The 21,323-nt window shown below is 39.3% G+C and overlaps 1 protein-coding gene across 1 annotated transcript in view; it reads left to right on the forward strand.

The window, feature by feature from the left end:
* Window positions 1-302: 302 nt before the first annotated feature.
* rspo4 (R-spondin 4) overlaps window positions 303-21,323 on the forward strand; it is a 39,432-nt gene continuing 18,411 nt past the window's right edge. Inside the window, exons 1-4 of the mRNA XM_051415117.1 lie at window positions 303-768; window positions 13,418-13,606; window positions 14,668-14,805; window positions 17,548-17,754. Coding sequence (XP_051271077.1) covers window positions 684-768; window positions 13,418-13,606; window positions 14,668-14,805; window positions 17,548-17,754 — 619 coding nt within the window. The 5' untranslated portion in view covers window positions 303-683. The remainder of the gene's footprint in view (window positions 769-13,417; window positions 13,607-14,667; window positions 14,806-17,547; window positions 17,755-21,323) is intronic.

The raw sequence follows: 21,323 nt of genomic DNA on the forward strand, positions 1-21,323 counted from the left end.
TTTGTCCTCTCAGGGTGGTCAAATTAAGTTTACTGACTGCTTGCATTTAATAGGATTGCCACAGAAAACAATGCTGCCCAGAAAAGACGGATAATAAAAAGAAGAGACTGAACAACAATAGATAGAGCCAGGAGGAGGGGGCTAAAGATCAAGCTGGAAATATGGAACCACTTAGGCCCTGAAAGCACACCCTATAAAGGGTTAAAGATGGCTACGGGATAAGTGGAGCTCGTTTATCGCAAATTTGACAGTGGTAGTTAAATGGTGAGTTTTCCCTCCAAGCTGCCAGTCTGGGGAAGCAGACAGGGCTCTCTGCTCTCCTCACCTCCGTTCTTTCGAAGTCTCCTGTGCTCTTATTTTGTTGTGTATGTCTCCTCATCTTAGCCCGAAATCTTCTGCGTGAATCAGGACAAAGGAGAAGAGGATTTTCTCTTTTGTCTCTCCTCTATTCTCTCACCTTTACACTCATTTTCATTTTCATCGCTGCTTTGGGCCTACAAGATTATCTTCTCCAATTCATCTCCATCCTTCCCATCATCTTTTAAACCCCTCTGCCTTTGCCCTTTTCCCTTCTTGTCTCATTCTGTCCCTCACTGTGGAAGTAAATCTTCAACCTGCCACCCCTGGAGACCTTGCAGATGTTCGCAGCCCGGCGCTGAAGCGGGCGCTCGCCAGCAGCCCAGATGCATTTGCGACTCTTTGCCATTGTCATATCCTTGCTATGTGAGGTGATCAGGATGGGGTCTGGTGTCGTGCAGAAGCAAAGTGGTGAGTACACTTAAAGAGTCTTTAAAGGGGATTTTGGGGTTGCACCTTTAAAATAAAACTTTCTGCAGTCACTTGTTGTAAACTTTCTCATCTCTGACTGGACTCTGCACATTGTGCAAAATGTAAAAATGCAGCATTGTCATTATAAAATAGATCCACTACAATTCCACAGTGTGGTGTATTTACAAATAACTTGAGGAGACAGTCCAACATAACATTTTAAAAAAGTTTTTTTTTTTTTCAAATAAAATGTAAATTAGAATTGCAAAAGTAACCACATGTTTAGATAGCAAGAAAAAGAGTTGAAGCTGACATCCTTCTCATTCAATATTTTTATAATAAAAGAGCAAAAACAGGTTTCTTAGAACAGGATGTCTCTTCACTATATGCCGTATTGTTAGGAGATTTAAAATGTAAGAAACTTAAAAAAATGTATTTATCTGACCTAATCCAGGATAAATGGCAGTAAATGTAGAGGAAAAGGTTCAGTGTCTTGCTCAGTAGCCCCACAGCATAAACACTGACCAATAATATTTGTCATAACAGCTTTTCCTTCCAGTGCTCCAAATCCAGGAATCAAACCATTTCTCCGCAGGACAAGTTGACTCTGGATAATTTTTTCCGCATGTCACTCAGTTATCTGAATTGTCATGTCGCTCCTTGTTAAACTCTGTACCAGCAGACACTTCACAGTGGTTGGAGATTCTCCTCAAATCCAGATTTATGGCTAATTAGTCCTTATAAAATCCAACTGCTCCCCCCTCCTCCTCACCCCACCCCGCCTCCCCAAAAGAAAAAACAGTCCTGACCACAGCCATACAGGTATGCGGTGACCCTCACGCTCACCAGCGTCTGGCATTTCCTCAAGAATTTAAGACTAATAGAGGGGGATCCGGTCTCAATTACACCATCATTTTGGCTTCCCACATTTCCACACAGTCCCCGTCAGCCGGCCAGAGGTGAGACGTTAGATAATGATTAGAGGGGCTGCGTGGAGCCATTAGGAACCACTGACTCTCATTCAAAATAACAGCTTGTGACAGCAAGATTACTGTTTCAAATTTAGCAGGTTTAACAAAGTCAGACCGACAGTTACCAAAAGAAGAATACATATAATACAACTTTAAAATTTATAATAAAATATTGGAATCATAATTCTAATGAATAGGCTAATATAATATTAATAACTCGTCATAAAGGCATCTACTGCTAAAAAGACTAGAATTACAGAAGTCTTACAAAATAACTGCTGATTCAAAATTACATAATTTTCTGGAAATCCAAGAATGATATATGTTAAAAACTACTGACTGAAATATTGCTCATTTATTACAAGTCAGTATTTAGGTGATTAGGCAACTTAAAATACTTCAAAATATTAAGTAATCATGTATTTAGCATGACAGTGTGTAAAGTTGTAAAAAATCTGAATTGTTGGAAAATAATTGTCGCTTAAAATTATACAAAATTACTCCTGAGTCTTGGATGAAGGCATTTGATGCTAATAGATCAGAACAGCTTGAAGTTAGATATCAATTTTAGGTCTACAGATCAAATGCTGGTTGTGGGCACAACAGATTGACCCGCTGTCAGAATTCATCATTTCACACCAGAGATTTACAACCCCCCAAACCCCCTTTTTCCACACACAACTGGTTTGAAGTATCTCAGAGCGGGAAAACTGTAGAATTTAGGAGGTTGAACCCATTATTAGTGCTATTCATGTTTCTGTAAGATTCTGTAAGGTTACTCTAGGTAATTGGGAGCACATGTAACTGTTTTACACGAGAATTCAGAGGGAGTGAGAAAAAAAAAACTAATCAAAATGTGAGATAAATGCTTCCCTGGTTAAGTAGAGACAGATTCAAATACCGTCAATCTGCTGTTTTTTGCACATACTCCTCCTACTATTCGGGTTAACGTGGTGGTCCAATCCATAACCACTCAACAATTATAATACATAACTCAGATTTCACCATTTGCCTCTTAATAATAAATACTCAGAGCTGATTATATTGAGTATTTGGTGTTGTAAACAGCACTGAGCAGTGTCTAAATGTTTAAAAGTAGAGCTTGTGGACATTATTTTGCAAATTATTACAAATATATCTGTCCCCAAGTTAAAGTTTTGTAATTGGTTCATTTTTTTTCTATCAAGTAAAAACATCAAAACTTTTTGCTGATTGTCACGCTTTAATTTTGAAAAGACAATATGCAATAACTGGAGCAAATCTTGTGGATGCCTTAAATATTTCCTCGAGGAACTAACCATTTCAGTTTTACAGCAGACTGTATGGGCTTGATTCTGAAAAGAAGAGTGTGTTTCAGTTATTTATTTGTGTTTAATCTTATGCATTTACCTCATATACCTCCGAGGTTCAGGTGGGAAGTTCATCTTGGGCGCAAAATGCAAAGAGACTTAAGAGGGAGTGTAATCAGGTACAGGTGTTGTAGCTGGGGGAAGCATAGTTTCTGGCTGTGCTCATGTTTGTGCACCGTGTGGAAAAGTTTGAACTTTACAGCAATAATGTTAGGTGAGTTTAGAAATCATTTCTAAAATAATCTTGTTTAAATGCACATTAAAAATAAATCAGTCTTGTGTTTTGCAGTCCACACAAACAACCAAAGGACATGTTGTCTAGCTGGGGAATCAAGACAATATGTGGGAGGTGTGGTTGTGTGTGTTTGTGCAACAGCTCAGACGGTTGATGTCAAAACATCAGCAACAGTTTCCTTTTATTTTCCAGCAAGACCCTCTTTGATTCGCTAGTCTCTCTGTAAATGTATTGAGAAATACTTGCACAACCGAAACATTACATGCCGGCTTTGCTTAAAGGTCCAGTACGTAGGATTTAGTGACATCTAGCGGTGTAGTTACAGATTGCAACTCACTTCACTCTGCCTTTCGAAGCCCAAAGAATTAGGGGTAGTAGGATGGAGAAAGGAGAAATTACGGTGATGGCGCAATGTGACAAAATGTTACAAACTGGACCTTTAATTGTAAGTTAAGGCTGGCCCATGATGATTTTTTACACAGAACCATCTGCGAAGTAAACATTGGAAGCCGTTGTAGAAAAGGACGGTCGCTTTCAAAAAATACTTGGCAGGTGATTGGATGTCCATCCATCTATCAGCGCACTTTAACCAATCAGATCAACGAATCATATAACGTAGTCAAACTCCTACCGAAGCCAGTCGGGAGAGGTTCAGTGCTGTTCTTTGCTCTTCTTACAATGAAGAAATACTCTCCAGTTCTGATATAACTGATGCTAGCAGCATCTACATTAACCATTGTTGATTTCGTGTCCCTTTTCACAAACATCGTCACACACACCGAGCATTAAACCTCACCCATAGCTCATGTCTTACTGCCAGTAGTTCTTCTAAGGACACAGATTTGTCTGTAACCACAGTGTTTGGACACAAGCACATAGCTTGAAGCCTGGCAAGATGGATTCTCTCATGATTTTGGGATTTCACGCAAAGTTAACATTCAAGACCTGAATTATCGGTTCACCTCAGATTCGTTTCACATGTTATTTTCCATTTGCACTTATACACTTAAGTTTCAGCACCTCAGCATTGTCCTGTGAGGATTTTTGGATTTACAATGGGGCATCAAGGACTATCTGAAGAACTAAATGTGCAGAAAAAGCAATCCATGTAAACTCAGTCAAAAACAAAGTCATGAAAGAAGGTGGCCTTCAAGTAGCCAGAAACCGCTAAATAATGTGTTGATGTGTTGAACTTCTGGTTTCATTTTATTTACCATCAAGGTTGACAAATCTGCTCAACTGTTTTTGCGTGAAGCCCTTCTCAGCGAATGTATGACAGCAGTGATCTCTCTTTAAAGGACACATCACGTCATCACCAATCAACAGAAAACAATAGCAGCTGTGAGAAGATCCAGACCAACTATTGACAGACTTGTTGGGAAACAACATAGAGCAGATATGACAGACAAAATATTATGTTTGCATTGCTGAGAAAAACTAGACAGTGACCTACCATAAACAACACAGAGAGCATTTTTATTTATTAGACAGGTTGCAGTGTAGCTCCTCCACCAGGTGGTGGCTCCTTCATGTTTGTAGTGTAATAATACTAAAGATCAAATGTATCTGTATGTTGAGGTATGACACCACAGACATAATCTCTTAACAAGCAAACTGCGTCTCAGGGGAAGCTTCTTTCACTCGACACATTGGAGAAACCTATCACTCAGAGTCTGCGGTGTGAATATGAAGATGTAACAGAAGCCCTTCTAACTTCACTCCAGACAGATTTTAGAAGTCAAGAGGTGAAAAATTTGTCCAACAACAGCACATCTTCAACGCAACTGGTATCAATTGTGTGGACGTCCACACATGTCATTAGGGACAACACATCTTGTGTTATTTTAACACGTCACCCCACCTGGCACGATTTCTTGTTAATGTACACATTATGGTGCATTGTGGGTATTTTGGCTCCATCTACAGAAGCGGCAGATGCTGTATGTTACCAGTAAATCACACCCTAAAACCGAATTCTTGCTATTTCTACTAGGTAGGATAATCCCACCTGAGCTCACCTAAGATAAGATAAGATAAGATAAGATGTTCCTTTATTGATCCCCCTTGAGAGAAATTCTAAATTGACACCTTTACCTCTCCTTTACCTCTGTGATCTTTTCATTTGCAACACATAAATTAAAAAAAAAAAAAAAAGAATTGAATGACCTGAATGTGACTTCTATTTTTGTGTAAATGAGATATTAAGGTAAGATTTCCTGTCATGAGAGTAAAACTCAAAATGCTTTGGAGAAGCAGAAGTTTTATTATTGTTGGAAAAACAAATTAATATATTTGGCTTTTTTCAGTTTTAATGTCACAACTTGGCGGCTTGTCCATCAAACAATTAGAAAACATGTATCCTGAGACTGTATTGGCTTCTTTCAATATTTGTTAAATCATCTTTCGTACCTTTCTCAACATTTGTTACATTGCATGTTGCATTGTGTGTTTTTAGTTTTAGGGTGGAATGCCGCTTTAAACACTAGCATGTTTCCCTGAAACCCCAACGGAGCTTATTACACCTGGTGCTTGTTAAAAACCCAGTGCAATCCCATGCAAGGTCAGAGGTCATCGTTTTACGCTACCTAAACCTGCCGCGCCTCTAAAAGTCCCTTAAGCCTGCAGATCGATAGCATATGTGTAGAGAACTGTTTTTCAGACAATGGGTCGAGACCTCAAAGTGAGGTCTCACAGCCCCGTGAAATGGATCCCTTGGTTATTCTGGGGAAATCTGCTGCGTTCTACACTGGACTGTTTACTCATTATCTTCTTGGCTCTATTCTTGACTATTAATAACTCAATAAACATATTCTTAACAGGTCAAAGGCTATCTAAGCCAGCCCAAAATAATGACTGATTGACAAGAGAATCATTTAAAATTTGGGTTTGGAGACCCAGCAAGGGTCTCAAATGGGTCATTGAGTGATTCTGAAACAATAATGTCTCTTTGACTTCTTCACCTATTGAATGTTTTTGTCTCCATCTTTGGTGCTTTGGTATTTCTGCACTGAATCATTCCCCAGATCTCACCTGTCTTTGCAGTAGGGTGGTAGAAAATACAGTTGATGAGCTTTTATATGTGTATTTGCTGTCCATTACATTTGTGAAGAATTTCTGAAGGTGTGTAAAAACACGAAAACACGTGTGGACTCCTTCGTAGTTTACATATCCGGACCAAATATGTCATAACTGGCCGATAATGCTGCCCAAGTTCAAAAGCTCCCACTAGTTCAGCTGTGGTTTATATATACAGCGGGTAAAATAAGTATTGAACACGTCACCATTATTCTCAGTAAATATATTTCTAAAGGTGCTATTGACATGACATTTTCACCAGCTGTCGGTAAGAACCCATGCAATCCACACATGCAAAGAAATCATACAATAGATGTCCATAAACTAAGTTATGTGTAATAATGTGAAATGACACAGGCAAAAAGTATTGAACACATGACGAAAGGGAGGTGCAAAAAGGCATGGAAAGCCAAGACACCAGCTGAAATCAGTAATTAGAAAGCAATCCTGTCACTCGTCAGTGCAAATTAATATCAGCTGGTTCAGTCCCAACTGATGGCCTATAAAAAGGTGTCTCATCACCAAGGTGTCACACAAGAAACATCTCATTCAGGATAAAACTAAAGAGCGCGCTCAAGACCAACGCAACCTTATTGTTGCAAAACATACTGATGACTTTAGTTACAGAAGGATTTCTAAACTTCTAAATGTTCCAGTGAGCATTGTTGGGGCCATAATCCGGAAGTGGAAAGAACATCATTTCACCATAAACTCGCCACGACTAGGTGCTCCTCGCAAGATTTCTGACAGAGGAGTGAAAATAATTATCACAAGAGTTGTCCAAGAGCCAAGGACCACGTGTGGAGAGCTTCAGGAAGACCTGGAATTAGCAGGTACAATTGTTTCAAAGAAAACAATAAGTAATGCACTCAACCGCCTTGGCCTGTATGCACGCTCACCGCGCAAGACTCCATTGCTGAAGAAAAAGCATGTTGAAGCGCGTTTAAAGTTTGCTGCACAACATTTAGACAAGCCTGTGAAATACTGGGAGAATATAGTCTGGTCAGATGAGACCAAAATTCAACTCTTTGGATGCCATAATACACAGCATGTTTGGAGGTCAAATGGCACTGCACATCACCCTAAAAACACCTTACCAACAGTGAAGTTTGGAGTTGGGAACATCATGGTGTGGGGCTGTTTTTCAGCATACGGCACTGGCAGACTTCATATACTTGAAGGAAGGATGAATGGAAAAATGTACCGAGACAGTCTTGATAAAGATCTGCTGCCTTCTACCAGGATGATGAAGATGAAACGAGGGTGGACATTTCAGCAAGACAATGATCCCAAACACACAGCCAAGGAAACTCTCAATTGGTTTTAGAGAAAAAAAATAAAGCTGCTAGACTGGCCCAGCCAATCACCTGACTTGAATCCAATAGAAAATCTATGGAAAGAACTAAAGATCAGAGTTCATAGACGAGGCCCATGGAAACTTCAAGATTTGAAGACTGTTTGTGTGGAAGAATGGGCCAAAATCACACCTGAGCAATGCATGCGACTGGTTTTTCCATACAGGAGGCGTCTTGAAGCTGTCATTACCAACAAAGGCTTTTGTACGAAGTATTAAATACATTTCAGTAAGCGTGTTCAATACTTTTTCCCTGTGTCATTCCATTTTATTACACATTACTTTAATTTCTGAAATTATTTATTTTGGTTTCTTTGGATTGCATGGGTTGTTACCGACGTCTGGTGACAAAAAAATGGCACTTTTTTTAGAAATATATTTACTGAGAAAAATGGTGACGTGTTCAATACTTATTTTACCTGCTGTATTTACAGCTAAATTGTAAGTTTCAGATGTTGAAAATGCAGCTCCGTACTAGTTGAACCAGGTTCAGCTGAATTGCGGCTACAGCATAGCCATACTGGCTTCATGTACTCCTTGTAGGCACTGGACTTGTGGTGGTGGTGCATTCATTAACAACTAGTTATGTTTGTCAGATAATCATTAACTCTGTTTCTGGCATCAAACATGAATTGAGGAAGAAGTCCCACCTTCAATTGTAATTACACAATTAGATAACTTTAATTGTAGTGTTGCCTTCAAACAAACATATGGTAAAAGATTTATTTTGGAAATTAATGAAATAATATGAGCTGTATATAGTCTGACCTTGTGCTGAACTTATGATTAATGATGACATTAAACCAGTTAAGGTTTTAGCTAATGCTGGAGGTACATGCAGGGGGTTTAGCAGTATCTTTCTCATTCTAATTGGACTATTCTAATAGACAAAATGACTCTGGAGGAAATCCAGCAAGTCTGAGGAATATTCCACCTTTTGTAGTCTGTAATTGGTCTGGGAGATTTATTCATTCACAGGTGTTTTGTGTTACTTTCCCTTCATATAGAACTACCTCAGTAGAACAAATTGATACATCAAAATCATCTATTCATCCTCATCCAGTGTAATCACAGGAAGTTATTTGGGTGAATTCATAAAGAACCCAAGAAACTACAGCCTAAATACCAGTGGTGGAAAGTAACTAAGTACATTTACAATGTTAAGGTATATTAGTTTGTTAAAGTAAATATTACAGTTTTTATTTCAATACATCTTTTAAAAATAAATTTAGTAACTAATTAAAGATTTAAATTATGAATGCAAAATATTATCAACAGATAAATTATTGATTATTATCATAAAACTTCCAATAAAAGCAGGGTCCCAAACAGATGCAGGTCTCCTTTACAAACCTGGTGTGGCTACATGTTTTGACATATAAAAGCAGGTTTCCAATAGAGGCCTAGTCTGGACTTTATAGAAATAATCTGGATGTATAAAACCTCTTAAAACCCACGGGTCGCCTGCTTGAGCGAGTTTTATGCTGCTTAAAATCACCTACACAAATATAAATGTTTAAACTTTTGTCAATATGGATGCTGCACATCCTTAGATCAGTTAGATCCTCCACAATTCAATTGTTCAGTTAATTTTACGGAAACTATGAACAGTAGTATTTTTAATTCAGACTTATTTGCTTGAAAAGAAGGAAAAAAAATTCTGTCCGTACGGTCCATGCCCATTCCTCCATTATTTATATTCCTTTAGTCAATCAGGGTCCACTGATCAAAAGAATCAAAGGGTTTCTGAGTTGTGAATGTTGTCATGTGAAGTCCGTTGCTCACTGTCTGTATGCTGGCTGCCGTAAATGTTCAGGTCTCATGGCGGTGACACAGAGAAAGAAAGTACAACCTAAAATTTACCATAAGATTTTTGTTGTCAAATTTGCTGAAGGAAACTCAAGAGAAGCAGCACAGTTATGACAGTGTTTCCGTCTTGCCTGAGCAAGAGTTTTGTGCTAAAGGAATTAAACGCCTGTCCCAAATAAAGGCCTGGCCCCAATCAAGGCAGGGGTGTTCAGTGATTTAAGTAAATAAACACTTGGGCTATTTATTAGAAGTTTTATGGTATAGATCAAGCTACACTACAGTATATAAAATCATTAAATTGCTCCAAAGGCTTACAGGCTGCAACATTAAATGGATAATCACAATAATGCATCAATAGTTATAATCTGCCCCTTGGCATCTTATAGAGGCGCACAGGATACCCTTTAACATCTGTATGAGACACAAACCCTTTCAGCCAAGAGTTATAAGTAAACGTTGAGTTATTGTTAGTTCTAAGTTACATAAGTTACTTTCAATGTGAGTTATTTTAACCCAAACCACATTCTTTTCCTAAACCTAACCAGGTAGTTTTGGTGCCTGAGCCAAACCAAACTGCGACCGTTTAACAATGCTAACGGTGCATCTCATACAGATGCTGAAGGGTTCCGTGTGTGTCTGTATGAGAATTGTGCTAATACTATTGTGCTTTCACCTTTTTTAATCCTAAAAAATATATACTTTAAATAGTACTTTTTTTAATAGAGGCTAGTGCACCACTGCCTTGTGGTGTTGCAATTTTAACTTAAGTAATTGATCTGAATACTTCCACTGCTAATGTCTACTTAAACTTGTTATTTCCCACATATAATACTATTACATAAACTATAATACACACTTCCCAACTGGTCTTTTGACAGCCAAAGTGCATTTGGGGAGAATGGCTTGTGGATGTGTTGCATTACATTCTGGTCTATTCACATGTCTGTTGATCAAGAAACTACTATTTCTGCCTCTTCCGTGATGGATTTCTCTGTGTATGATTAATCCTCTGCAAAATGGCAGCTCCAGAACGTCTATGTCAGTTCTACAGATATCACAAATCCTTTCATTTGATGAATTACATTCACACCCAGGAACTGCCAGAAAAAACGCATCTGTGCCAATGAGCTGCTAAACTAAAGTCACTGTGGTTAAGTGCTTGGTTAAAGGGCTCTTCAGCACCTTGTTGTTAAAGGGCAAAGTATTTTTTAATCACTGTATCACTGTATTATATTATTATTATATTTATACAGTCAGACATGATGCATGAGATTCTTCCAAAGTCCGAAGGGCTGTCAGCAGGTCCGCCTGCAGCAGCAGCAGCACACAGATAGCAGAGCAGTCTTTGTTCCTTGTACCTAATTTTATTTGCACACTGCAGAACAGACAGCACAGAGTCAGGCTGAGATGTCTTATGAATCATTTCTGTGGGGACTTTTCTACATTTTCCCTTCAATTTTACAAACAGCTTGAGCTTACAAAGAGCAAAAATAACAAATATGCTTTACTTTAAGTTGTGTCTTGCTATTTGAAAGCATGTTCTCCTTGCATTTGATACATATTTACATTTAATTTTTTTTAGTTAAGTTTTTATCGTCGTCCGTATTTTTCACTAGCCTTTTAGCACATCGGTAGGAGCAGGCAATATAATTTACTGTGATTTTTAAATCCACAAATCCCTGTGAATTTTCTTCTTTTACTGCGGTTCACTTATTGGACTTTTTTCCACTACGAAGGTTTTCCTTCTGTCGAGTAATTGTCAGCCTCAGTTAGGGTTAGGGCAGTGTGCAGTGATGTGTTCAGTTGATGTTTGTCCTAATGTTAGTGGATACTGAGATGGATCAGAATGCTGAGGATTCATTAATAACCTGGCTTCAGTAAGTAAAGAGGCAAATATAACGATATAAAAACAGAGGCTGTAAAGTTGCATGAACTGTGACCTTTACTGACCTCTATCAGTGACCTGGTTAAACTTTTAGCATTTCTCAAGTGTAAATCTTTTCAGCTGCGCACACACACACACACACACAAACGTTGTTATAGACACACTCAGCAAGTATTTTGTGAATAGACTGCGATTGTTCAGGCTCACGCACACTCACTGCCTGCCCTTCATCTCAACAGTAGATTCAGCCTTTCAGTCTTTCCATCCCTCTTTACTTCATTCCAACCGTCTTTCCATCCCACCTTGCCCGTCTTTCCGTATCCCTACTTATCCCCATTGGATTGGAAGCATTCCTACTTTGTCTTTGTATCTGGGAGCAGACATCGCTGCTCGCTGTTATAATATAATAAGACTTACTTTGGCTTAGACATAAGCCGAACTGTCATGCTACCAAGACATGTGAAATCCATCGTCAGTGCGCACAAACCTTGTCAGGACTGAACTCACTCTGTGTGCCAGAAGAAAAAAGTTGCATTTATTTTTTATTTTTTTTATTCTTCTCAGTACGTTTGATGGATTTTGTGTAAAAAAATAAAAATAAATAATGAAGAAACACGAACACATGCTGACACACAAGGTACAGAAGCAAAAGACTTACAAGAGTCAGCAGCATAGCCTATTGTGCATACTATTCCCTATATACAGTATACCAGTCTCTCAAACTTGGCACCACTGGTGGGACATAGAGCCACAGCAGGGGGGCTTCTGAAGGAGGGGCTCACCAGAAACATTTCAGAACCACTGCTGTATACTGAGTATCATGCAGGGATGTTCCCGACTAAAGATTTTCCTAGTCGACTAGTAGTTAATTCAAGCCAATAGTCGACTGGTTATCAAACTATTATCAAGCTATTAATTAAATTATTTTAAATATATATGTACGTGTGTACAGCTGCAAACTATGTGGCCTCCGATGGTGTCGGAGGTTATCTTCTCCCACTCTGGCTATGTTGCTCATTCCACCCTGCTCCCCTCCTCCTCGTAGCAGTCTGAAGCTTTTATGCTTGTGGTGTAAACCAACCTCCCTGGTACTTTGATCTCACAGTTCTGCTACAGTCAGCTAATAGAACCACTAACAAGCTAGTGGCAGCGACTCATGTATCTGTGGCTCACACAGTTAGCACATTAAGCAGTGCTGTTGTTTTTCTGTATTATATTATTAGATGACTCCAAGTTTCAAAAGCTACCAATAATGTCATTTTTCATCAGAATCTGTAACCAGATTTTTCTTTTCCAATGGAGGACATTTTGTTTTGGCTGAAAGTCTTCAATTACATTAAATACATGTGTGCACATACAAAACAAAGGTGCTGAACATTGCTGAAGATTGCTTCTTATTTGACAGTGAAAGAAGAAATTTGAAATATACTTGCCTGCCTCAATTTTAATAGAATAGAAAATGAACTTTCCAAATAATAAATAAATTGAGAGTATCAAAGGTCAACGTTGAGTAACGATTCTCTTCACAAGGCAGAAGCAAACTATTTTTAGTTTTAATAGCACTAATAACTTCACTTTACACCTTTTTAATTAAAGTGACACCTGCTGTTATACAGATGATAATGAATATAATTTGTAAAATAATCATGAATTATGTCATTAAAGTTAAAGATTTGCATTGGATTTCCTTTTACTTTTTTGAATGTGCAGAGAACAACTGGCTGTAGTGTTTAAAGTGGGATCCACTGTGGCTACATGTGAATGTCTTGTGGTGGATTTTTCATGGAGTCCAGAAATTCTCTCTGTATCTTGAGGATTTGTGGTGTCTCCTTTCCTTCCTGATCCTCTCCTCCTCCCCTGCTCTCACTCTATTTCTCTTTCTTTCTTACCCTCCTCTAATTCTGTCTTAATTCCTCCTCTATTTAACTGGACTTTCTCCAGTCCTGATCCACCCTCCGTTGTCTGCTGCAGCTCACAGAGAGACATCAGAGGACTGTCGGAGCTGTCTGGAGTGTTCCCGTGACAATGGCTGTGTGCGTTGCCCCGAGCGACTCTTCCTGTTCCTGCAGAGGGAGGGGATATCTCACCATGGAACTTGTGTCCACGCCTGCCCCGCTGGACACTACGGACAGAGAGGGAAGGACATCAACCGCTGCATGAGTACGTTTTAACTAAAAGGGTTGTTTCACCTGCAGAGATCTTTCTGACTAAATATATAAAGTCTTTGCTGATATTGAGTCTAACTCACATTAGCACACATGACTCATTTGTCTTGAGGCCTGAACTAGTGTAGGAAGGGATTTTTTTTTTTTGCCAGATGAAAATATGTTCACTAACAACACACAGTATACTCATACACCGTTTACACATTCGGACAAGTTCCTTTATTGAGATGCACCTTGCTTAATTCATTCCAGAAACATACTGTGCCAATGAAAGGGGAAAAAAACAAGAAGTTTCTCTATTCCAGACTGCATACTTTTCTGGCCTGACCTGCTCTTAGAAATATACCAGGAACCATTCTGATTGGTCAAACCCTTTACCACAAAGGCTGTATACACACTCATTTAAGATGCTTTTAAAACTTTACCTTCCTGGAAAACCAGACCAGCACAGTGCCAGTTTTTGCCAGATGGGTGTAGTTTAGACTCTGTTTATATCCAAGTACCCAAAACAAGATGCTGCAGTGACTTAAATAGAAAGTTAATGGGGGTAAGTAATCAAGGTAGTGCATGAAGGTCAACAGCTCAGACAATGGAAACAAATATGTAATAATATAATGGAAATTGTCATGTATTATATGATAATTTAAGTCTGGTTAAGTTAAAGCAACTATTTCCAACTTCCTATCAAAAAATATATTAAACCATACTACCTCTCACCCTTAAACTGACATCCTATCAGTTTACACTTATAAAATATCTCGCACTCTAATGTCCCACCCCTACATCCTATTTAAACAGGAAATACATCCCATTAAGGAAGTAAAGATGTCATTTCATGTGGCCTTTCTTTTTGACCTGTGGTTTCTGCAGCATTTTCCTCCCTGCACAATCTGGACCATCTGGATTGTTTTAACAGCTCCAAATTTTTCTGTCTGTTCTGCCCACCTGCATCTCACCATCATGACTAAAGTGAAAATCAGGCTGAAAAGGAGACTGTGGTTTTCTCCAGAATGAAGTGTTTATTGACCGGATGTGTGATGGTCTCCTTCCTCCCAGAGTGCCGCTCTTTGGACTGTGAGCATTGTTTCAGCCGGGACTTTTGCACCAAGTGTAAGCCTGGCTTCCAGCTGCACAAAGGCAAGTGTCTGACCCACTGCCCAGAGGGAACCTTCGCCCACCAGGCCGACTGCCTCGGTAAGTAAAGACACTACAACCATTTCATATCTGAAGAACTTACTTTAATCAACTATGAGTAGCCTTTTTTGGGTCTTATCAGAAAGTATCCAGGTTTCTGATCACTGTCTGCCATGTGTGCAGATGCACCCTAACCAAAAAAATGATGATGATAAATGATGTAATGGTGGACTACATGAAAAAAGGTGAAGTCTGACACTAACAAATTCCATACAACTACATCAGATGTAGAAACCACATAAGAGTAGTGAATTCAGCCGAAAACAACACATCTTCACTTGATGAGGTAACTCAGTCTGTACAGACACTGATGCTGCATGTGGAGGCCAAATATATGTCTGCACACGTACTGTTAGAAACCTGGATAATGTTAGAATCATGTATACCGGAAGATTAATAATCATGTGTACTGGGAGATTAATAACCAGATTTCTGTGTGTTCCATATGGACTTCGTGTTCCCCAGGAGAGAGTTAAAACCAGAATCCTAGTGTGAATGTAAACATGTGACATGTATCCTATTTTAACTGCTGTTTCAAGTTGCTTTCTGTTATGAAAGTGAACTAAAAGCACTGCCTGAAATGGGTCAGTATTAACCGGTACTGAGTACTGGCACTTCTGACTTTTGTCCACATGAGTACCCTTACTTCTAATTGAGTACTGACATCCTTTTGGTGAGCATGGCCGTACCCACCACTGAGGTTGTGCTGCATTAGGGTACCTTTTTGGTCCAATTCAGGCACTGACTAAAAGTGTGTTTATGAGAGACATAAAGGTACTGTACACGACTTTCCCAACTCTGGTTTGGAAATAAATCTTTAATTTACTGCCTAGCTCCATAATCAGCCGCATTATAGGCTGCAATGGCTGCAACGTAACCCTTTGTAACAAATGCGCCCATCAAAGTACGTCCACTAAAAGTGCAGTGTCTGTCGACAATTTGGAAAGGATCCCTACGGACACAGACCTTTTTATTAAAGAGTAAGATCCTTTGTGTTTAACCAGAAACAGCCCGTAACTTATATCGTTATCACTTGCCACCAGACTCTATTGATAAAAACAGTAATTTTACCTCGGTCATTGCTACACACTTCATTCAGACTGGACAGACACAAAATATAACATTGCAAAACAATCTTTCCAGTGTTCCAACAATCACCAACTCTCTCTCTAAATCCCTAATTCACAGTCACAGATGAGAAAAAAAGGAGCCTCTTCAAAGCCAACGGTTTTATAGGGAAAGACTCACATCCACATGTGTGGCTATATCTTTATATAGCAGATAGCTGTTTACAGCTATGTTAATGTTCTAAATCTCACATATAAAACCTTTAATCAACAGCAGACATGTTCCTGAAAACACCTTTCCTTTTGTCTGTGGCCATTTCTCTGCAGTGTTTCCTGTGTGGATGTTTTTGAGTATTTCATTGGTTATGGTTTGTGGGTTTTTTTATCTAAGCAGATTTTAATCAGAAATTTGTGACTTTTAATAAATTGCACCTGTTTGAGTAAACTACAATTTGTTTGAATGAAGACCATGAAACAGGAAAATAAACCTTGAAGTAATGTTTGAATCCTTTCAGGTGGATCTGATAAGTGTTAAGGAAGTGACATTATTATAGTCAATAAACTTTTTATCACATGATATCCTGCTGACAGCTCAGTGGTACGTTCAAGCTACAAATTCTACCTTCTTTAGGGACATTTTGTCCCGACATATTCAATATTTTCTTCTGATACCTGATTTGTATCTCCTTCTGGTTCTGATGAACACTCATCTACTTCATTTCTTTCTCTTCATCTATTTCCCAGACAAACCTTTTCTGATATGGAGCCGAACTTTGAACGCAACACACGATTCTTGTTAAAAGTCTTCAGAGAACTTTTAGAATTTATCTTCATATCTCGTTGTGTATCATCCCACTCTTCTAAGTAAGTGAGATATATTGTTGAGCTCACTCATCATTCGGTGCTGTTCAGGACTCCAGATTCCCCCTCTGCCGTCCACCTGCACCATCTGCAGCTACTGTTGTTTCTTGGCAGCGTGACCACATCTGGTTTTCATGGCGATGTTAAGGTTTCATGTCTGACTGTTGGTACACACCTCAAGCAACTCCAGAAAAGGGTCGCTGGAAATCTATTCATTCTATACCCAAAATCTGACAATGATAATGATGATTACCAAGAAATGTTGTCCCATCTTGGCCGAGGTTGCTGGTTTTTCCGTTGTGGACCTTGTGGAAAAATTTGTGTTGACTGACTTTGTGGATGACATCACTCATCAGCAACCAGTCACTACGAGCGTAATGTCCCGTGTGCTTAATGCTTCAGCTGGCATTCATCTATCTTCAATGATAACAGTGTGGTTGCCAGAGGTCTGAAGAAAACATTAGTCTTCATGTATTGTTAGCACTGCGTGGGTTGTGGTTGTAATTTATTGATTTATCTTAATTCATTATCTCAGTCTTTGAATTTCTTCAATTAGGCTGAGAAAGTAAAACTTAATGTTAAAAGTCTTTGTTTAGTCAAGCATATAATGGTTAAAAACCTCTGAACCTCAATGCTTCTTCACTTAAAAGAACTTATCTTTTTTCTTTGACCGTTTTTTCATCTTTAAGAGCACCTTAAGGCTCCCTGGATCCATCACATGTGTAACTGGTTAAGTACTTGGCTTCTATAATCCCAATTTTCTTTTTGTTTCTGACGTTGAGATATCTTTTAATCAGTCCATCTCTTCTCTTAGAGCACTGTCTCCAGGCTCCATTGGGAGAGTGGAGCGACTGGAGCGCCTGTCTCCGTGACGGTGTCAACTGTGGCTTCCGGTGGGGCAAGCAGACCAGGACCCGGGGGGCTGGGCAGTCCGGCAGAATGCCTGAAGAGAAAGCAACATCACTTTGCCCATCCTACAGCGAGACACAGAGGTGCAGGATGAAGAAAAAATGTCCTACAGGTGAGAGGGAAGGAGTGGGGGATATGGATGGAGATTGCAAGTGCAGAAAGATGTGGTTGTCATATATACTTTTTGAATCAACCACAAACAAACTGCAGCAGAACTTGCCTGTTTTTAATGAATACAGCAATACCACTGATTATTTAATTGATTTATTGTTCATTACATTGGACTGCCAACATCTGTGGATTCCCTGCATTGTTTGGTCTGGTGTTATGTGCTGTGTTGGCTCACTTGTGCAATTTATAATGCCAAGTGGGAGAGGTGCCCTATTAAAAAATTCCAACATGTGCTACTTCTAATTAATACTCGTAGGCTGACGTTAACAGTTTTCTCATTTCATGAAAAAAGTCGAAGGAAGCTTGCTTAATTTTTGTGATTTCTGGTTTGCTGCAGACGAACTTTTAAAGGTCTGTGATTCTTGGTGATGTAGTCCTAAACCACAGAATGCACTCTGTGTGGATAACATCCTGCTGTAATGTTGTTGTCACGCTGAATGGTCTTGGATGAAAGCTAAAGTTACTGACATTTTTTAACTTAAGCAGGATGACACAATTTATCTGTGCCTTCCGTTGTTGAAAGATGAATCAGTTTTATGAGATAGATTTATTTTTTTAATCCACAATGGGGAAATTCTTTTTTCACTTTAATTTTTTACACACGTAGCCCCGAAATACAATCACACACACAGAGCTTGTACAAATGCAAATGTGGAGAGATGGTGGCGTGAAGGGCTGCCAAGTAGTGGTGCACAGGGAGCAGTTTGGTGCCTTGTGCACCTTGGCAGTGCCCAGGAGGTGAACTGGCACCTCACCAGCAACCAATCCACACTCCATACTGTGGTGTGCTGGACTTGAAGTGGACACCCTCCCTACGGACTGAGCTACTGCCGCATTGTCGTTATGGTTAAAATTTGACAAATTTAGGCACAAAAACAACTTTGATAGGTTTAGGTAAACATAATGGTTTGGGTTCAAATTATTATTTCATCGTCATGGTTACAATAATAACCACTCGTTTGACATTAGGGAACAATTGTGGTCATGGTTAAAATAAACCAAAACTGACTCGGGGTAGGAAATGGGAAACAAACAGCGGCCTAGCATGTTAAAGTCCGACTTTTTATTTACTTATCCATCTACCCCAATCTATAATAACGTCACCTGACTTCTTCCTTTGCTCACATTATAACTACTACAGCTGCTAGGAGACTTTTTTAACTTGGACATAATGCTGTTTTGGGGCACTTGCTGAAACGTTGTAGTGCTGTTGACAGACTCATGGCTGTTGATCTGTTATTCTCAGCCGCTGGCAGGGAACACTCGGCACATGTAGAGTTCCCTTGTTTTGGTTGCGATTTTGTGTTTGAATCACTATGACACTGTTTAGGAACTTTTGTTTATGGCAAATGAAATATGACACAAACATGGTACAACCCAGAGTTTCGGATGACAGCATGCAGTGGAACAAGTGAAAGGCTGCGGGGAGGAAACCGCTTCAAAAATATTTATCTGTTTTATTGAAATGAAAAAGTAAAAAATCCCACATGGGGTCGATTCTTGCGAAAGAGATTTTTGTGACCGAATATTATGGAAAAAATTTGAAAAGCAGCGTTACGCACAAGAATAGTTGTGAGTTACAGTAGAGGACACCTATTGCACTATTTTAACTAGGAATTGATTGATATTGCTGTTTGCATTATTAGAGTTTACTCCTGTGCAAACATCCTCAAAGGTGCAGAAACTTAGTGAGGCTTTCAATCCTGAACCCAGGAAAAAAGTTACAGAAGAGAAGAGAGCAAGTAGATGAGGAGAGCGATAAGACTCTTGTATGGCCACCTCGCTAAGCTCCCCGTGGCTAAAAAAGGACTTGAATTTCTTTATGTTGGCTGGTCCACTGCGAGATAATATCTTAAAGCATCACACCTCCTTAGCTCCATCAGAGGTTTATGCTTTTATGTTGCTTCCATCCATGGATATCCAGATTTGGTGTAACTCACAGAGATAGTTAGAGTAATCATGTCCAGGGTGTCATGCTCCTCATGTGTTCTGTGTTTCTGACGGTCCAAAGAATTCTGAAAATAGACTTTGAAAAGCTATTTTTGAAAGCTCTGTGTTGTGGAAATGCTGTCAATACTGGTTAAAATTGTATTGAAAGAACAAAAACACAGATTATGTAGCCTCTTATTCTTTCATGCCCTCATCAGCAATAGAACTATTGTATTTCGAGACAGTGTCTGGCTCTTGTTTTTAACTCTGAATTAAATTAATGATGACCCTCATACCAATATTCCAAAACATTAAAAACTACACTTGGCAGCGGTTTCTGTTTTCCCTCCAAAACCAAGTTGTTGTTGTGACCTTTTGATTGTTCCATATTTTCTTCCTCTTACACAAACGCGCAAGAAGCTGTGAAACATTTAAATAGTGCGGAGGAATGTACAGAGCTGTGTTAACTTTTTCCAAATTGGTGAGAAAGCCAACAGTAATTTCTCTTTAAAGCTCTTCAAATATTGTCTCGTTTCAGTTTGTGTGCCTTCCTGTGTGCTTTCCACTTATTCCACAATGGAAGGCATGTCATTAGAAGTAATTATCATTATCATTGTCAGATCGTATGTCCAGTGGCATTAGCAGAGGTAGAAATCCTATCCAGCAGGGTCTGGCGCAGGGATCGGGCCCGTGGACCTAATAGCGCACATCTGGGATAAAAGGGTGCTGTGGCATCTCCCTGACATTCCTCTGTTGTTCCAGATTAGACGGCTCTAGTCTTTTAATTCCTGCTCTCTTGTTGTCTTATTGTTTTCAGATGAGGAGGAAGGACGATGTCTCATCTCCCATCCACTCTCCCTCCTCTGCTTTTCTTTCTGTCTCTTCACCGATGGCAGCAAACTGTCATGAGCTAACGTGTTTGTTGCTTGTTTTCCTGGCAATTTAGCAACATCTGACATAGGCAGTTGAGATGTTATGTTGTCAGGGAATGACTTGGCAACACAAATATATTTCCATTTGTATCCACCTTATCTTATCAACAGTAACTTTTAAAGAGCGTTTGCCCAGCTGGCAGAGAATCTTAGTCACAGGTTCAAGTCCCAGTCAAAGGTGAAGATCTAGTGGTTGCAGGTGGTGCTGTCCTGGCTCTTTGCAGTGATGTGTATTTTGGGTTTGGTTTTGAGAAGCATAATCGAAGCTTGGCAGTTCAATTCCTGGGCCAGCAAGATAAATCTGAGCAGGTCAAGCCTTTATCTCTTTGCCATTACCGCTGATGGCGTGCTCTGAAGCAAACTACCATGAATAGGTATAGATGAAACAATAGTCTACAGCTATCCTAGTATCTCTGTGAGGTTGTACTTGGGCACAGTGGTGCTTTGAGCTAAATGCTAGCACACCTTACGTGTTAACGTTTGTTATTTAGCACTAAACACAAACTATAGCTGAGGCTGATGGGAATGTTGTTAGTTTTGCAGGTATTTTGTCATAAACCAAAGTACCGGACAAAATAAAATTGTAAACCTCATGGTGGCGCTAAAGTAACAGTTGGATCAACAAAGTCATCAGGAGACATTGTCTAGG

The sequence above is a fragment of the Dicentrarchus labrax genome, unplaced genomic scaffold, assembly GCF_905237075.1.
Source record: "Dicentrarchus labrax unplaced genomic scaffold, dlabrax2021, whole genome shotgun sequence".
NCBI lineage: Eukaryota > Metazoa > Chordata > Actinopteri > Moronidae > Dicentrarchus > Dicentrarchus labrax.